The sequence below is a fragment of the Cornus florida genome, unplaced genomic scaffold (assembly GCF_030987335.1).
Source record: "Cornus florida cultivar Cherokee Brave unplaced genomic scaffold, ASM3098733v1 CherokeeBrave_3.0.0_Hap2_Chr09, whole genome shotgun sequence".
NCBI lineage: Eukaryota > Viridiplantae > Streptophyta > Magnoliopsida > Cornales > Cornaceae > Cornus > Cornus florida.
In genome coordinates this window covers 76,164,579-76,185,317 of record NW_026775579.1, presented here as the reverse complement: position 1 = coordinate 76,185,317, position 20,739 = coordinate 76,164,579, and the positions used below count along the sequence as shown (strand labels likewise).

The 20,739-nt window shown below is 30.6% G+C and overlaps 1 protein-coding gene across 1 annotated transcript; it reads right to left on the bottom strand.

The window, feature by feature from the left end:
• Positions 1–15,635: 15,635 nt before the first annotated feature.
• On the bottom strand, positions 15,636–20,076 carry LOC132274473 (uncharacterized). The gene is made up of 3 exons (XM_059775740.1): positions 19,714–20,076; positions 17,154–17,225; positions 15,636–15,837 (listed from the first exon to the last, which is right to left on the bottom strand). Exons 1-3 carry the CDS (start codon positions 19,894–19,896, stop codon positions 15,718–15,720), a joined length of 375 nt encoding a protein of 124 aa, XP_059631723.1. The 5' UTR covers positions 19,897–20,076; the 3' UTR covers positions 15,636–15,717.
• Between the last annotated feature and the right edge of the window lie 663 nt (positions 20,077–20,739).

Here is a 20,739-nt window from a genome sequence, read left to right as displayed (position 1 = left end):
ATTTTACGAATAATTTTTTCCGTTGATTTCTTTTTCTGAGTTTTCTTTTTCCGTCATTTTTCACTATCTTTTCATTTTGCATAACTTATTGGGTCGTGCTCGGATTTGATTTTGGCCTTGCATTCATTCATTTTACTTGATTTTTATGTGATCCACATTTTTACTTTTGTAGAAAAGTATGTTAGATGTTTACTTTTGCCCGTAGGGGTATAAATACAAAAATTCTTGAAATTTATTTTCTTTACTTGGGGTATTTTTTGTAATTATCTTTTAATGAAATTTTGTATTTAATGTTCTTTTAAATATATCTTTTAAATGGCACTTCATTTTGGGCTTTCTGAGAAATTCACTTTTTGAGTTATCAAGTAGAGGGGCATTTGTGTAATTATTGAAAGTTTCTTGTTTTGGGTTCAAACCTTCATGATAGGTTTATTTTCACTTTTTATTGACTCTGGTACTTCCGGAATATTTTTCAGATTTTTATTTCATTTATTTTGAATTTTCGAACCCCGTTTGTAGTCAATCTTGTCTGGGGTATATCTCCTCGCTTGGGACTCGATTTTCGACTCCGTTTCTTCCGCTAACCTTAGAATTCCATTTCAAAACTTTTTCATTCATGGACCATCGGCATTTGAGCGCGTCTTCACTTATTTCACTTTTTGGACCTTGACAGGGCCCGGCCGTCGTTTCCTTCGCCTAATGCGCCGCCGTCTCCTGTGCCAAGCTCCTCGCCGGTGCTGGTGGTGGTGTTGTATATATGTCTGTGTTTGTATATATATATATAGATATATAATTTGTAAATTTGCAACCCTTCGTCTTCTGTGATGTTCAACAATCCTTCGTTTCACCAGTTATCGCCCAAGAACGATGTGCAGAGTTCAGTTTGGTCTTCCATTACAAAAGCCCTATATTTTAGAATTGGGGTTTTGATCGTCAACGCATAGAGATGAGATGAGATGAGAGTAAAGCTATGTTTGTCTTTGAAAGAGAAATGAAAGAGAAAGATCAGATGAGATGAGATGGTAGTTTGATCATTTTAGGTGAGGATTAAAATATATTTTAGGGCATATTAGACATTTCATGTCACTTAAGATTGTGTTTGGCTCATTTTTTTTTAAAATGAGGTGTCATTGTTAAAGCTTGCAAATCTGGGGGGCCTCATTGTCTAAAAAAATGTTAACTTATATATGCATGTCAATACGGCAAACCTCAGGGGGTGTCGTTGTAATTAACCCTAAAGTTTATTAAATATGTTTCATATTATTTGTTTTTGCTACATATATCAAAATATATGCTTTTAAACAATTTATGATCGGAGGGTGTTGTACTATTGATTTATTAATATGTTCCATATGATTAAAAGTCTACTTATAGTGCCTAATGTCACAAACTTGGCCTTTTCAAGTTCCGGTGCGATCTTAACACATTCAAGAGCCATTCAAGGCACGAGGCGTGTAACTGAGTTGAGTTTTTGGTAAAAGCTCTCTTCTCCTATTATTGTCACCACCACCGCTGCCTAGAATTTCTTTCTTGGTGGTATTTCTTTTTGTTTTTTATAAGACATTTGACAGAAAACTGGCCGGAAAATGACACACCTTAAACATACCATATTCGTTTGGTAGTAAAAATATAAAATGATGATTTTAAGGATATTTTGGGGGAGATTCAATGAAAGTCTTATACAATAATATAAAGCAATTGGGATTATTATTATTATTATTATTATTTTTTGGGGAAAGCAACTTGGATTAAATCTGTAAGGAAAGGAAAAATGGGTACAAATAGTTACAATATTTTAATAAAAGTGGGAGTTTGTGTCCACGGTGGGGCAGTAAATCTCCTTGTGGAGTCTATGTTTCAACAAATTATTAATGTTTATTGAGATGGTTAAGACATTTGATTCTAGCCTGCACTGCAAAGCCGAAAGCATCGCCAATTATTTTGGCCAAGCGGTATCTCTTGTGTTTTTAAAGAGAAGTCAAGTATCCAAGTTTTAGAAGAAATATGTGTGTGAGTATTAATTAATATATATATATATATATATATATATATATATATATTTTGCTAAATAAACCAATAATATGGAAGGATTTGATTTTGGGCCAATCAAGCTTATTCTATTTTAAATGGATCTTAGAAAATTTAGCACTAACGCTAAAGCTGGAAGTTTTTTTACACTTCAAAGTTATTGAAATTCATTAAAGTTATAAAAGGTGAAAAGCAATGGCATACTTGAGCATATTTTGATAGAGTGAGTGCTCATGGGCATGAGAATTCAGTGAAGTGATTTAATTAAATGATATAACAAGATTTATTTAATAGCTGCAAAATAATTAATTATGAGATAGGCTTTTTGGGATAGTTGAATTGAGTGTTTTAATAAGAAAATTAATTTGATATATGGGGAAAAAAAAAAAGTTACTCATCTCAATATTCATAAAAATCTCACCATTAATTAATATCACTATCATGATCCTCGACGAAATATTCTCTACATCTCAAATTAAATATTTCTTTTCGAGAATTTAATTTTTTAAGAGGATAAGTTTTAATATTTTTTTATTATATTAGTAATGATGAATTATCAAATATGTTTATAGTGGGTTGTGATGATTTACTTTTTAAAAATTTAATGTAATAAAGTTAAATTGATAATATTGTAAAAAGTAGTATTTTAACTTTTTAAATGAAAAATTTATTTTGAGATACTGCCAAAAAATATTATATATTTTTAAATTATATACTTGCTCAGTCTCAAATTATAAACTTGATTGCATGTGAGTCTCGTAACGTGATCCAAGTCCATTTTGGAGTTATTAACAAGGGAGTGCCGACAATGACCAACCAACGAACCATCGAAAGGTTAATAATATTTTGAAACGTATACCATGTTTGATGTGTCGCCATCCATTTGACTAAACCATCCAAATTCACACCAATTTATGATTGTTTCATATCCTAAAAGATTCAAAAGCTTTTTGTCCGTCGCTATATTCTGTTGGAATTAGTGCATTGGAAGAATAATTAGTTTAACTATATTATGAAGAATTAAATTGGTGCATTGAAAATAATACCGCGTCGAATAAATTAATAATATTTTGAAATGTATTTTCTAAAACTGAACTAAAAATAGTTTAATTATAGAAAATCATATGTTATACGTAGTAATTGTTTAAAAAAGAATAATTTCAAATTTTCAGAATTGTTGAAAACTATTTACAATCAAATGTTTTCATATTCATAGAGTACACTCATAAAGTTGGTACCACTTGTGTGCAATTTATTCTCCAACCAAATACAAATTAACCTACCCTTTGCCCTTATGGTCCATTCATTTGACCAATCTAAAACTTCCAAATCCTCAAGTCTTGAAACCACCACACATCTGAGACACCTTTTTTTGGTACTTTTTAACCTATTTATAGGCTGCCTTTAAAATGTTCCGTATCCAATTGAATAAAAACAAAAAATAAAAATAAAATGGTATTTCTCAGTTGAAGAAAAAAGAGTCTTAATTAAGGGCAAAATAGTCTTTGTAGGAGCACCTACGGTATGTTTGTGGAGGGGACCTTTCAGAGATTTTCTCCATTGTCTTTCCACCCGATTTTCTAGAAATCTCAAAAGAGATCAACCACCGACTATTATTGGCACACTATAACTCTCTTTCTCTTTTTCACTTTGAATTATGATATTTGGTAAACATTGAAGAATACTTATTAACACTTATTGGATTACAAGATATTTGATATAATTATATATAATACCCTTTCTTTTTTCTGTTTTTTTTTCTCGCAAAATCATGACTCTTATGATTTTATTGTCCCAAAAAATTACAAAAGCTCAAAATGTTAATAGGAGAGAAAGAGGGGAGATGAAAAGATCTTTTCATAGAAGGATAGTTGTAGCATCTGAGAAAAAATTGTAATTTATTTAATTATTAAGTTAGGCTTAGAGGTGTCATTTTCTTTAATATTAGAGTGTAATAGTAGAAAAGTGAAGTGCGTAAACATTTGGAACTACAAAATTTAACAAGCCACATATTAGAACTCATGTTGTGTTTGATTATATAGAATTTGAGTTTTGAAATTAGAATTGAAAAAATGTTAAGTTTAATTTTGTGAGTTTTTTTTTTTTATTTTTTTATTTTTTTAATTCCATCAATTTCAATTATAAGGCTCATTCCATTCAACTGAACATAACCTCATAAAAGTTTCGTATTGCCCATTTTTGGCCGGCACAAATTAGCCAATCAATTCATTTACATGGCTACAAAATTTACTTTGAAATGTATAATTCAAACATCTAAAGAGAATGTACCTTTCATTTTACTTTGATAATTCAAGTTTGGATAGTTGGACAAGGAGTAGACACCGGATGCGCAAGAAACATAATCTAAGTATCTTATCATCAATAATTTTAAAAGTGTGTGGATCAACTTTTTTTTGAAATAAAATATTATCATTAGGTGAATACACTAATAACATCGTGTACCTGATACATTCAATATTTGTTCCTCAAGCGCAGCTGCGAGACCATAGAAGGACCTTACCATAAAAGAGGTCCACAAAGAGTGAGTCATCTCATGAAATTCCATTTTTACCCATGTCATTGTCAACCCATCATGACAGTCATTTTCATTGATTTTTTTTCATCACAATCGCACTTCATCATCCTCAGCTGTTATTGACAGGGACAGCACAGCAGTCTTGAAGACAAGATTGGTTGGTCCCAATTGGTCATGTCTAAAATAGATTTCAAAGGAATATATTATTGTCGTTTCAAAGCCGTCATAAAGAAGAAAAAAATGGTGACGACTGTGGTTTATTTTTGTTAAATGGCTTACATTTCAATAGAATTGGACCAATCTTGATTTGGCTTCACCTTTCATATCTTTGGATTTAGATTTCCCATCAACATTTTAACGGTAGAAACACTCACTACGAATTGAGAAGGACCCTCTAACTTTGTTTAGTGGTATATGTTATAAAGGTGATCGACCAAGAAGAACACTAAAAGAAAAAAAAGGAAAAAAGAAATTAAATTTTCAACTATAAAAAGAGTGAGGCTTTTAGTTTTAGCTCGAAGAATCACTTTTTCAATCAATCGGACAACACTGTCCCACTTGTAATAAATTGAATTGAATTTCTTTTGAAATGGTGTGAAACTCTCCAAACCATTCTCTATTTTCACATCCCATCAACTTAGAAATTTTGTTAGCATCTTCTGGGAAATTTCCATATCTCAAAAAGAGTCCAAACTTCACGGTGCCTCTCCAATATCATTTTCTAAGTTTAGGTATTGTTAACTTTATTATGATTAATTGGAGATAAAATGTCATTGTATAACAGTTAAATGAAATAAGGATGTCTCTTTTGTGGCCCCAATTTTCCAAGTGTGGATAGTTTGAAGATTTTTTTTTTCCTTTCTTTTGACCAAATTGTTTGAAGATTGAATCATTTAATTTAAGAGAGAACAACCCCACAGTTAATTACTAGATGATCATGGGTATTGTGTAGTCAATCTAGAAGATCATGCAATCATAGCCTAAGGCCAGCCTATGCATATTCCGTGAAAGGAATAGATATTTAGTTAGTTAAGTGCATCATGCACCGGGCTAATCAGAGTTGTACGTGATGTAAATACATTAACACATGTTGTGCACGTACGATTCTGATTAGTCCAGTACGGTGCACCAAATACCTTCGAAAGATTCACTAGGCCCACCAGCTCTCTTTGATGCTTTCATTTTTTCAATTTTCTTATAAAAACTCCACTTGCAAAATACCCAATTTATTAGATTGAGATAGAGAAGATGGAGGGGTTGAACCCATGTGAGGAAATGGTCCGAGCCAAGGCCAGAACAGAGTCGGTCAAAGTGAACCCAGGTGAAGGAGTGGTCCAAAGCAAGATTGAATCTCAATTCACATTGCAGTCCAAAAAGCATGCTTGCAAGGACAAAAAAGAAGATTTTTTTGGACCAACATTGGACATCAAATAGCATCATCATTTTTGTCATTGTTATATCCGAGATTGATTTTATATTATAATTTTGAAAATTTTTGTACCTATTTAATATTATAAAAAGTAAAACACAACATATTAAAAAATTCTATTAAAAATTTATAAAGATATATATTTCATGAGATCACAAAATTAAGCTAGTTCTTAAGCATTGAAGTTAAAGTCAGTTCCAAAAGTGAATGTGCCTGGTTTCATTTTATGTTTTTATTAGTTTTTATCAGGTTGAAAGTGAAAAAACCTTCGTGTCACACAGTTTCCAAATGTGTTCATCGTACCTTCGTGTCACACAGTTTTCAATTGTTGTCCAAATCTAGTTTTCATATAAATCATTTCTAATGAGAATGAGAAGTCAATAGCAAATTAAGATACCCTAATACCAAAAAGGGAAAAATCTATGTAAAATCTTATTTTGATCCCCTGTATCTTGGCTAAACTCTTATCTTGAAACGGACACGTGTCTCCAGATGCTTCTAGAAATACTTCCCTTCCAAGTTTGTTTGTTTGTTTATTATTATTTTTTTTTTTCAAGTTTCTTCTCAATGACTCTATTCTAAATTTAGTTAAATGTTCTCTCAGTCAAAATATTCTCTCACTCTTTTAACTACTGGAAAGCAACTTCAAAATAGAGAGAGAACACAGAGATGGTGACCGGAGTGGTAAACCCAGTTGAGAAAGTGGTGGAGCCATGGTTCAGACCCAAGAAAGGAAGTGTCTTTCCGGCAAAGAGGAGATCGGTCAAGAGGATGATGTTTGATTCCATAGTCCAATCTGTTTCTTCTCTGTTTCATACTTGCTCTGATTCTGAAGCTCCCCTGTTCGGCTGCTCAAAAAAGGTCTTGCCAAACAAGACCTTAAATGCTCAAATGGATGAGAAGAAGAAGAAGAAGAATAAAAAGGGTATCTTTCCTTTCTCTTGAAGAGCTTATGCGTCATTAAAGATTGTATATTTATTGTTCATTTTTCATCATCTCTGCATTATGTTGTAGCAGAGTTTTTCTTGATGATTTTTGTTGTATTTTGTATTCTTCTTATCTTTAATTTATTTTCATAGTTTATGTTTGGTTGATAAATTTGCTTATCATTCGCAAGGTTTTTCAATTTCACTATTGCTAGATTTGGGGTTTCAAAAATTCCCAAAACCATGAATACAAATGAATGGTGTGTGGGAATTCCATAATTTATGAAGACCAAGAAGTTGAAGTTTGACATTCTCTGTTAATGTTTGCTTCCTCCAAAAAATATATATATATTATAATAATAAAAATAATAATCATTGATATTCTCTGTTTGGTTGCCAGTTAGAAAGAATGAGAAAACATTTTGAGAATTTCACTTTCCTCCGTGTGTTTCTGGAACCAAAAGGTATAAAAGATTGATAAAATTCTATTTCCCTTTTCTGGGGGTCCACACATTTCCGACTTTGAATTCCAAAACATTTCCCCAAGAAAAAAATTATCAGCACCGTTAAAGTTTGTTGGATAACTATTTTCGTTTTGCCGTTTTGTTTTCTTTTGAAATAAAAATAATGTTTTTGTTCCAAGGTGTAATATAAAAGCATGTTTAATAAAAATATGTATATTAAGATCGAGTAATATAATGGTAGTTTTTAGTCAAAATCGTGAATTGCCTTGCTAAATGCAAACATTTCTTTAGAAAGTGTGAGTCTTAAACTACCTGTGGATCAAGGAGATCCAAGTCCAAGTCGGCCGACACGACCAAACTAAAAAGACGAGGATGATAGTATTCACCTACTTCTATCCTGTGTCCTCACCAATTTGAGTGACCCGCCCGACTTAAAATTCCAAATTCTCACCAACCTTGCTAAAGTTTATCTACCACACATTTGATAGATAAAGAAAAGGTGAAGTCAAGCCCACATAAGAAAATTCGTAATAACATGCAGATTCATTGTTATAGGGTTATTGGTGAAATTTATATGTATTTGGTTGTATAAATTTGGAATCTTATAATTAGAATTAATAGAATTAGAGTAAAATTTAGTTCAAAAGTTACATAAAATTTAATTTTTTTTTATTTTATTTTTATTTTTATTTTTTTTTTCAGTTTTACTGATTCTAATTCTAATATTGAGATTCAATTCTACGAAGTTGAACATAGCATAGAAATTTCTTTTTATCCAATTTTCTTTAATACAAATGAGTCAAAGTTTGTATCACTCTTCATAATCACGATTATTATTATTATTTTTATTTTTAAACACGATAGGAAATTCAGTCACAGCTGTTATTGATTGGGATAGCAACCTTGAGCACAAAGTTGGTTGGTCCTAATTGATCATGTTTAAAATAGATTTCAAAGGAAGGTCATTGTCGTTACAAGGCTGTCAAAAAGAGGGAAAAAAAAAACAGAGAGACATAGAGGTGAATTTGGTTTCTTTTTGTTAAATTGCTTACATTTCAATAGAATTGGACCATCTCAAAATGAATTGCTGACTTGACCATTATTGACGTGGCTTCAACTTTTGAAATCTTCATATACCGATTTCTTATCAACACCCAAAATCAAAAGCCTTCCTAAAAAGGAAGGACATTACCAAGTGATTTAATTGGTTAAGCTTCTATTTTTCTGAACGAATAAGTTCCTGTTTGAGTTTCTATATATATATTTTTTTATTTGTTAGGAAGAAAATAATAATAATAATAATATCATGTTGTCCAAAATAGTTACAAATAAAATAAAAACTAAAAAATAAAGGAACCTGATTAAAAGTCGATGTTAGAATTTGATTATATATTTTTCAGACAGATTTGTTTCGCTATGGTGCTAACGGATTCAATGGCGTCTTTTTCAAGATACGACGACTTGTCTTCCTTTGTTAGTAGCACTGCAAACCAAAGGAATAGGCGAATCGGATCAGTGTAGTACTCTTTGACTCAAAGTCGGACTCGAACTCACTGACTAAGGATCAAACCCAAAGACTAGGGCTCGAACCCAAAAACATTTATAGAAGAAAAGAGAGGAAGAAGTTAATTTAGAAAGAAAAATAATGATTTCTGAATGGTCTGATAGCAAATGACCCCAAAGGGGGGTATTTATAGGCAGCAAAGTGCCTTTTCGGGTATGGGTACAATCATGGGTCATGTTGGTTCAGTACCAGTTGCAACCCTTTAGAAACAAATGCAACTCTTTGGAAAATATATGCAACTCTTTGGAAAAGAGATGCAACCTTTTGAAAAAAAAAAAAAAAAAAAACCTAAAATTAACCACACTTTCAATCAAGCCCAAAATTAAAGGCCCAATTTCGTTTAGTTATAAATTAACCACAATTTTTTAATCAAGCCCAAGCTCAATTTCGTTTAATAAAAAATTAAACAGATTTCACAATTAAGCCTAGCCCGGACCGAGCGGTTGCGCGCCTGTGATAGATGGTTTGAACCCAAGCTTGCCTAGGTCCTCCCCTTCTTAAAAACGTAGGTGTCCTTGGGCCCAAACCCAAATCCCATACTTGACTTATTTAAACTCAAAATGGTTTCAACATTTTTTTCATGTGGGACAAGCACTTCCCACATTTTGCAACCAATTTAGACTTATCAAACACCTCACTTTGGTGCTAATTTTTTATTCACCCGGAAACGAATTTGAGATTAAATATATGTAATACCCTGATATTTTAAAAGACTTTTAATTGGGATTAATTAGTTTTATTTTATTTTTTAAATGATTTGTTTGAGTTAATTGAGGTTAATTGTTTTTATTGTATTTTTAAATGATTTGTTTTTATCTAATTGAGTGCTTAGATTAATTGTCTTATTTTAATTAAATTATATTTTGTGATTGATATGATGATTGTTTTGTGTGTGTTTGATTATTGATTGAATTGTTGGTATTTTTGTTTTATTTGTATGATGTGACTTAGTTGTAACTTATTATTTTGTTTATGTGCTTAGTGTAATTAGCTATTTTAATTTAAGTGTTTATTAAATTATTTGATTTATTAAATTAGTTGGTTTAGGCTTAAGAGGAGTTGGACCAAAGGATGTGGTCTTGGGCTTAGATGAAGCCTTGTTGGGTTAATTAACAAAGGCCCACGATTATGTAATTATTTAAATGATCACTTTTGTATAATTATAAATATATATATATATATATATATATATATATATATATACAATTATATATATATAAATATAATTAATTAATAAGTGTTATGGAATGATATATATATATATATATATATATATATATATATATATATATATATATATATATGATTTAATTAATAATTATGGAAGGTATATATCTGTATATGTAATATAATATATGTTTATAAATATATATTATTTAAAGATTATTATTTTATTTGAGAGTCCTAGTTGGAATAGGATTTAGATTTTAATGTGTATAAATATACACATGAGACTTTAGGGTTAAAAAGTTTGTCACGTTAGAAAAAAATGAGAGAGAGAAGAAGAAGAGAATGTTGATAAAGAGGAGGCCGGATTGGAGAAAAAGGATGTCGAGATTGGAAGAGTTTTGAAGCATCAGTTTTGTTTCGAAACCTTCAGGCGAGTTCTTCTCTAACTTTCCTCTTAGAACTCATAAAAATTTCACCTTGAGTATCAAGGCTTTAATTAAATTTATTTGTTTAAAATAATGGTTAGACCGGAATAATTAAAAGCATTTTCTATTATATTTGATTTTTTGAATTATTGGATTTTAATTAATATATATAGGTATTGTATATATATGTTAAAATCAATTGATAGGTTGATCTATGATCCAAGAGGTTTAACTAAGGTTTCCGGAATTTTGTGGTATTTTTTAATATTTTTTTTAGGAATTTATTTGAATTATTTTTCCTATATTTGTTTGGAAAAAAAAAAATTATATATGTATATTCTGTTATATATATATATATAATGAGGTTCTGTAAGGGGCATAGCAACAAATAGCGAGCAATCCAGTGGGGTGCGGACCATATTAATAAGGTGGGCATGCATATCTCAGCCATAAGATTGGGTTGACCAGAGGAAACAATCTGGTGCGGCTCAGCGTTTGTATGCTATGGTGCGCACGGATCTGGGCCATTGAAGAGGGCAGATTGGTTCAGTGCAGCACACCCGGAGGGATACGGTGCAACCGGCGAATGGGGACGCGCCGCGTCACCAAAGAGAACAGCCAGCGCGCATGGCGCGTCTCAGCGAGTCCCAGCGCGTGCCAGACTGTGTGCACGTGTGTCAACTCCCAGGGGTCTCGTGGGAGCACGTGTGCGTGTGGAAAAGGTGGTAGATGCGCATGAGGATTGTTTGGGCGCGTGTGAGGGTGCGTGGGGAGGTGTTTGGAGTCCCGGAAAGGTCCTGTTAAGTCCGGAGATGTCCCATAATTGGTTTCAAGTTTATTACTGCTGGAATCAACCATAAAATGATGTATTTTTAGGTATTTGAGGGATGTATGATACTACTACGATATTTAGTTGCGTTTAATTGACGTAGTTATAATTAATTAATAAATTGGTTATGGAAGAAAGTGTGTATATATATATATGTGTATATATTTTCTATGTATGCATATATATGAATTAAGTAATATGATTAGTATGGAAGGAGGTATATATATATGTATTGATATATATATCTATTTACCCTATAAAAGTATATTCTAGTTGTATTTTTTATATACACTTTTTGGTAATAATAATATATACTCGATTTTAATATTTTATAAGCATCGTTTCAGTTTCAACCAAGTTGTTGTTTGAAACTACACGACTGTGTTATATTTGGATTTTTAATATACGCTTTTTGATAATAATAATATATACTCGATTTTAATAAGCATCATTTCAGTTTTAATTAAGTTATTGTTTGAAACTACACGACTGTTATAAAACTGTATTATATTTGAATTTTTAATATACACTTTTTGGTAATAATAATATATACTCAATTTCAATATTTTATAAACGTCGTTTCAATTTTAAGTTGTTGTTTGAAACTTCACGACTGTAGAATCCTATTGGTTACAACTTCTATAATGTCTTTTATATTCAGATTTTTCATATATCCGTATATATCTCTTCTATATATCTTATATAAATGATGTCTAAGTTGAACTCATGTTGCAAACTATCTCTCTCTTTCTACGTGTCTATGCAAAAAGTTCTTCTCAAAGGCTTTTTTCTAATGTTCAAACGACAACTTTGAAAAACAGGAGAGTGATGATTCTGTTCATATGCATCAATTACAAGTTGCAAGTCACAGCCTTATTTTTTGGAAGGTATGTTTCTTGTTAATATATATGTATAATATTTATTATTCATTATTTTATTTCTCTTCCAATGTTTTTAATGATGAAATCTGTCTGTCATGTGTTATTAGAATTTTACGTTGTGAGGTTCAGATGATTTATGATAATACACAATACATATTAACATTATCCATCTTAAGAAAATAGATAACGCTATTGAGTCACAGATGAAGATGAGTTTCTCATGACATGAGATCTTGGATTTTTTATTATTTTGTACTATTATTGCGCATAATGTATATCTTAAATTCATATGGCAATTTTTTTTTTTAATTTCTTTTTAAAATTTTAAAGTGCTCACATTATAGAAGGGTTGCAATATCAAAGCACTGGATGTGATGAGGGGCGAGAACTTTAAAGCACTAAAACAAAGAAAAGATTATGTAATGTTTGTTGTTCTATTATTTTAATATTTTTTTTAGTTATTTTATGTAGTAAATCCTATGAGAATAAATTATATAAATATTTTATGAATTATTAATTATATATTTTTATTTGCATTTTAAAATTCATTCTTTTCTGTTTCGAAAGTGACTGGTGAATCATTTCCCTTTCTTTGCCAATCTTAATGATCACTAGCAATGTTGCACAAATTTTTAATATTTTTACACATTTAAACTATTATTATTATTTTTAAAATTTATAGCTTTATTTGGATTTATAAAATTTATATACATTTTAAAGTACCTATAGATCTTTTAATTTAAAAATTATTTATTTGAATTTTTATGCTTTAAGAGTTACCTTTTTAAAATTAGATTTTATAATAATTGGCTGCTAACTAACTGTTATTTAAGAGTTGTCCTTTTAGATTTCTTTTTAATGGTTATTAAAACAATTATTTTAATAAATAATTATTTTCGTGACTTTTCATGTTTAGATTTCTTTCTAATGATTATTAAAGCGTTTATTAATAAATGTGACTTTTCATGTTTTAGATAATATTTCTAGATTTTTTTTTTCATTGGCAGGCATGAACAATTATCCATGAACTTCTTTATTTCTTCAAAGTATTAAAAGGATTTTCTTTGTAATTTCATAAAGTTGATTCTAATATATATATACATAATTTTTTATTTTTGAAGGCAATTTTTTTACACTTTTCTTTTATATGTATAAGTAAACAAACACAAACTCTCTTTATCTCTTTAAAGTTTTTTTAACTAAATTTTGAAGGTTGTTATGATTTCATAAATTTGTTAATAATGTAATATATATATATATATATATATACACACACATAATATTTCATAATGTTTACAAACATTATATTTACGTGCAATGCACGTGATTTTTTCTAGTATATATATATAGATGATTTTGAATAATCAGGGATTATTTTGGAAGGTGTTGTACATATATATATATATAACAATATACGTGTATATGTATATATTATTTAAGATGATTAATTTTGGTATATCTGGATAGGCTGGTTATTATTTAATGATATGCTTATTGTATGCATAAGATGTATATATATGATTTAGCTTATTAATTAAGTTTAAGCTTGGTACATGGTTGAATTATAGGCATGGATGAGTTGCCAAAGGTTTAAATATATTGCCTTATTATTTGTATGAATAAAATACATAAATGGGAAGTATAGATGAATTACTAATTAAAAGTATAAATATATATACTTGAGGAGGTACGGTTGAGTTGTCAATATATAAATAAATATATTTATAATGGCATGGTTGAATTGCCTATGCATAATTATAATACTATATGTTAGGTGGTTAATATAACATCTATGGTTATTGTATGTATAGGTTGGATTAGGATTAGATATTCTTAAATTAGAATAGTCTAATACTTCTTGGTTAGTGTATTATTTTATACATATTAATAAAATAATACTGGTGGAAACATGGATGATTTGTCAAAACTTAAATTTTGGATATGTGATTTAAATAATTAAAATCATTATCGGATTTTGGGATTAAATATAATATTCTTTTTATTATAATTTATTGTTTAAATGAATAAACAACTGACTAGGATAGGATTAAGGTTAAAGGAGTTTCTTTTTAAAAGAAATGGTGGATTGGTTTAGGAATGATTATTATTTTAATCGTTGTTTAATAGGTATAGAAATTTAATAAACCTATTAATGGATGTAGTTAGTATAATATATATAATTCTATATAGATATATATATCGTGCTTTATTAAACTTAAAACTTTATTAGGTTTGGTTTTGATCAAAGATAATCTACTTATTGGTTTTCAAAGGTGTGGTAGAGAGAACTTGCTTGTATGGTTTAACCCACGATTTATTTTTCAGGTTATTAGAGATTCTAGTCTCGAGGTTGAAGATTCGCAGCTGGGAGACTATCATTCAGCTATTCATCTTGTGTACTTTTAAGTAATATTGAATTATTGGATAATGTTTTAAGGGGTCCTGGAGTTACAGGATTTCCAAGTTGTAATTGTTGAAGAATTATTAATTAATATTTATTTATTAGTTTTCTTCAGCGGTTTATTTATTCTTTATTATTTATCTTTGTATTCTGTGCTTGTTTAAATACTTTAATTGTTTTGATATCCCTTGATTTTGTGCACGGATTTGATCAACCAGTGTTCCAAAATCAGGGGGTATCACAATATACCACGTTCATCTCCTTGCGAAGAGGAATGCGTTCGTCTATAGATCCGCATATACGTATATTGATGTTTATACTATGCGTTTATCATGTCTAATTGCAAATAGTAGCTTAAGATGATGCCTTTAGAATTTTCTCGGAAATTAGATGTTAGGGAGCATGTCCCTTGCATTGTTGACACGGGCTATTCTTATGAAGCCAAATAAATATAATACGTGTATGTAGCTAGCATTATTCCTACCGAGTATTGTAACTCACCCCCTTGTTGATTCCCCTTTTAGGTTGAAGCAATGATTTAATGACGATGCTTCTTCTTTACTTGTTTTTAAATGATATATTTGATGTTAATGTATTTTTGTTGCCATTTCATAATATGGTTTGTGATGACTCATTAGCCTATTGTGGACCTATATACACTACAAAAAAAAATGACTTTTTATCACAGTGAAAAAGACTTTCTACCACGGTGTAGAACCGTGGTAGAAAAGTCGTTCTTTCCACCACGGTTACGCACCGTGGTAGAAAGTCTATTTTCTACCACGGTTTCCCACCGTGGTAGAAAGTGTTAAATAATTTTTTTTTTTTTAAATAATAGTTTAGCCCCTATGAAGCATCTTTTTTTTTCTTCCTACTACTAGCCTTACAGCTTCACCGAAAACAAACCCTAAATAAAATAAAAAATAGCATCATAACCAAAATAATTAACAACTAACAATAACATCATATATATATATATAACTAATTCAAAATCATTGTTTTATATAAAATTTAACCATATACAAATTTGAAAGAAGTACATGATCCACACCTTATATATTTACTTAACCAAAATAAAACAAAAATTCTTCATATCTTCTTACAACTTCTTCATGAGCCATACAAAAAATATAGCGGCAATAAAAAAAGTAACGGCAACAGCAACCCGCAATCCTAGCTTTGACCTACCAAGATAGTTGAAGTAAGGGAATTAATGTAAAGCAAGTTATAAAGTTATCAAAATTAAACCAAGCAAAGCAAGCATTATAAAAAAAGTACTTTGAAAGATCTACTCTTCGTATTAACTCAAGCAAAGCAAGTATTAACATAGTCTTAACGCAAGCAAAGCAAGTTCAGTGTGTCAAGGAAATAATCCCAAAGCAAGTATTAACATGATCTTAACTCAAGCAAAGCAAATTCAGTGTCAAGGAAATAATCCCAGTATTAAAGCTTAAGCGTGGCTAATTTAATAGGTACTACAAGAATTATGGGTATTTGTGACAGTCCTTTAGGGACAGTACAAAAAACTGTCACTAAATATACCCTTTTTAGGCACGGTCATTGTTTTACCGTCCCTAAAAGCAAAAACTCAAATTAAAACGCCAAAATTGATTGCGGAAAAATTTAGCACCAGTACCTTATTAAAATGAAATTTTTTTTATAATAAAAATTAAATATAAAATGGGCTTTAGGGACGCTAAATGAACTATCAATAATTCTCTATTCAGAAACGATATAGTTTTGGCCCATTTGTATATATAGATCATAACCCACTGACAACCCTCTACATCTCTCACTTTGTTCTCTCTCTCTCGATGCCCTAGCTTTCTCCTGCCGCCCCCCTCTTTCTTCTCTGAAGTCTGAAGATGATGACCATACCAATGCCGATGGCCTTATATCTCACTCAGTAATCTATGTAAGTAGAAGTACTCAAAGACAAAGTGAATTACCATCATATGATATGTTCAAATCTGGTTTTTTAGTTATAGCTTCAGGTTGTATGTTTTTAGTTATAGCTTCAAGTTGTATGTTTGTTAATATCCATAGATGAGCCATTATTGGTTTTTTAGTTAATAACACGCTCTCTTTCTCTATTTTCGTATCTCCTAAAAACCCTTCTTTGCACCTTTCTAACAAATCAACAAAAATAAACAAAGAAAAATCTCAATCATATGCATATAATATGAATAACAACTAATACATAAAAAAAAATTTAAGTTGTCAACTTGCATTAACTCCTTCAACAACAAATCAACAACTTCTCCTCCACAATAATCAATCACAACCTCCATATACGATGATCCCATACTCCCATGCTTTCAACATTTTAAAACAAGAAATTAAAATGGCCTCCACACGGGCCGATGTACCAATAAGGTAATAAAGTTCAAGATACACCACAAAATTGGTCACTCATGTGACCCCGAGTATGAGTATAAAAAGCATTAAAAATGTGCACTCATAAAAGAATTTGATCGAACATGAAGACCATATAACTTACAAATTTTGATGTACTTGATAGGCCATGCAATTGACGATCCCGTTGTTGTCTTTTCCTAGTCCCTTTGGAAGACTACATTTCAAGTACATGCAAATCAATTAAAAAAAAATATAACACCAAAATACACCCTAAGTGGAGATAGTTAAATGAAAAAACTCAAAAATAAGGGGCATTATAAACAAATACACACAAAATCAAGATCACAAAACATTATTAAAACATCTTTGCATGATCATGTGAGAAGTACACAGAGAATCCATGGAATGAGAAGCCCTTTCAACACCACTGGTTTGGATTGAATTGTAATTGGGAAAGCTTTGAGCTGAAAGAGTTTCAACACCACTGGGGTGGATCATATTTTAATGAATAATTATGCTTTGTGGCTTAGTGTTTTACAGTTTTTAGTTTTTATATTACTAATCATCTAAATTTTGTTTTTATATCCATGAAATAAGGGAAGGGGTGGGCTTCCATCAGGAAAGAGGTAAGGTAAGTCCATAAAATACAAAAGAGAGACAGTATTGATAGAACAAAGAGATAAGTTTTGCACTTCACAAAATGTTATGCTTCATAAATATTTACATATATGACAAGCCAAGGCAAAACTATATAACAAGCTAACACCTTCAAGCATGAACACAAAACATATTCCACCCAAAAATAATTCCATTCATAGAGTTCATGTTCTTCACTTAGCATCAGCACTTCCACCAACTCGGGTGTCATTACCTGAAAATATTAAAGGGTAAAACTCCTCCCAGTAGAGAACGACTAACAGTTATCACCAAAAAGCTTATTGAAAGTGCTAAATCATGAAACTTCTTAATTAAAATGATGATTCCTTGGGTGTTGTACTATTGCCCCTTTCCAAGCATAGTAATATCATTTTATTTTTTGAACCGGTTCTATTTTCTGCACAAAAACAGCACTCGGGAAAAATAGAACCATCTGCATTTTAAATAGAACTGGTTGCACTTCCCTGAACCAAAAAGGAAAGTTTTTATTTTTACCAACTTCCATTACCTTTTAAGTTTGAATTAGAGAGGTTTTAGCACAAAATTCAAGGTATTTTCTAACCCTAATAGGACTCTCTAATTCTCTATATAAACTTACAGTTACATACAATTAATCACGGTTTTTGCGTTAAAGATTTCAAAACCCTATAGAGTCTTTTTGTGTGAGTTTCAGAGTTTTTTACTTCTCTGTTTTTGAGAGCACACACCTATATATCGAATAATTTAGAGAACTCAACAAAATCTGACCTAACGTACCATTATAAAAACTAGACTCATAATGATATATGAATATTAAATCTCCAGAATTCAAATCAAACATTATACTAAAAAAAAGTTCAAAACTGGTCATCTGCTGAAAAAGTGAAGGTCTGTGCCTTAAAAAATACCAAAAATGACAGCTTATAAAGTATTTTCTTGCAAAATGAACTTTACTTATAAATTCAATGTCATAAGGTTTAAATGTTTTTTTCTCAAATTTAAATAAAACTAAATCACGATGAAAGTGGCAGTGTCTGGTACAAAACTGAAGCAGTAAGAACTAAGAATAGCTTGTGAAATTCAGTTTATGTATTAAACCAATTCTAAAAATCACAAAGTTCTGTAGGGACAGTTCTAGGTCCTGCCTCGACTCAACCCAATAAAGGCTTGTCCCAACTATTTTGGACCAGTTAAATGAAGTCTTTTTCCCAATTCTGCCATAAGTTCAATTCTATCTCGTTTAATTGAACAAATTTATTTGGATTTGGATTGATATTTACCACAGTCGTGCATCATCAATCCCAGCGGGTTAAGGATGTCTAATGGATTTTTGCCATTCTTTCATATTTACTAATAATCATACACCAACTCAACAAATTCTTTTTACAACTATTTGGGGTCTGCTAATTAATAATAAAGTAAATTCTCAAAACAATATAACTCTAGAACCATTCACCTCAAATAAATTGATACAAAACATAATATTCCAATAATAAAAGTATAAAAAATGACACTTAAAAAAACTGCAGAGCTACTCAAAGTCAAAGTTTTTAACCGTCTCCAAAGTATGAAAGAAACCAAAACCCAAAACCCCCAAAAGTATATATGTGAAAAAAAAAAAAAATCCCATATTCATGGGAAAACATATTGATTCAAAATTTTCATTTTCATGATACCAAAAAAAAAATAAATAAATAAATAAATAAAAATAATAATTGTTAAAGCACAAAAAAACCTTTTATTGCAAAAAACCCTTTTTGTTTTCCTCAAAATACTTACCAGTATTAGCAATATATATATATATATACCTCATATGCATACGACTGTGAGGAGAAACCCAACTAAAATGCAATAAAGGCTTCAGCAGCACTTGTTGAGCAAAGGAAAACTAATGGGTTAATGAGTTAATTACCTTTTACATACTTGGGTACCAAATGAATGAAACCCTAAAATGCGAATTTTCAATTCATTTTCTTTTCCACATTTTCCCAGCAACCAAACGAGCAAAAACATTCAAGAACAAAAGAGAAACAGCATTCAAAGATTAGACAAGTCCCTAGTCTTACCTTCACGCTTATCCTCCTGCGAAGAGAACTCTTCAATCTCTTCATCGACACTACGACACAACTCCCGCTTCTGGGTGGCCGATGTGGATTCGGTGGTACGACCTCGCCGGAGACGCTTGAGGGTTTGCGGTGGATCTGGAATTTGTGGATCCGGACCCATCGTGGGTGATTCAAAATCATCATCGTCGACGTTATTCAAAATCATATCTGATATGCCGATATGGGTTCTGATTCTTGTAGATTTTGTACTTTGCAGTTGCAGAGACAGAGACAGGCCGAGTTGAGAACGAGAATAGAGACGGAGGCGATTGGGGAGGCTGAAATGATTTGCCCTAAAATATGCCCTAAAATATTGTATGCGGGTGGACTGCACATGTGAGTAAATATATTTTTGTATATAAAATATATATATATATTTTTAAATTTTTTTTCAAGAAACTAGCGAGAATAAAATCGGCGTAGAAGCAGGTGAAACTAAATTCACTTTGTGCCTACACCGTGGTAGAATAAATTAGTATCACGGTTTTTTATTAACCGGGTAGAAAGATCACTTTCTAAAAATTAATAAATTAATAAATGCACTTTTTATACAGTTTTAAAATAACCGTGGTAAAAAGACTGCCTAAATTACATTCAAAATAATTCACTTTCTACCATGATTAATTTATAACCGTGGTAAAAAGACCCACATAAATTACATTAAAAATAATTCACTTTTTACCACGGTTATTTTAAAATCGTGGTAAAATAATATACTTTCTGTCACGGTTTTTTATTAATCGTGGTAGAAAGGGTCTTCTACCACGGTTTTAAAATAACTGTGGTAAAAAATATACTTTCTACCACGATTATTTTTAAACCGTGATAGAAAGAGTCTTCTACCACGATTTTTTTAAAACCGTGGTAAAAAAAGCATGGTAAAAAATTATTTTTCTTGTAGTGATATTATCAAACATTATGATGTCAAATGACCATTTTGACCTTAGCTTTCCCATTTTGAACTCGGTATCGGGTCAGGGTTTTAGG

Bases quoted from the DNA above. Each gene is read 5' to 3' on its own strand.
- LOC132274473 (XM_059775740.1), bottom strand. From the start codon at position 19,896: ATGATGATTTTGAATCACCCACGATGGGTCCGGATCCACAAATTCCAG. The intron at 17,226-19,713 runs GTAAGACTAGGG...CTTGAAATGTAG, and splicing joins GCAGGAGGATAAGCGTGAAG to TCTTCCAAAGGGACTAGGAA. The intron at 15,838-17,153 runs GTAAGTTATATG...CTATCTTGGTAG, and splicing joins TATCAAGTACATCAAAATTT to GTCAAAGCTAGGATTGCGGG.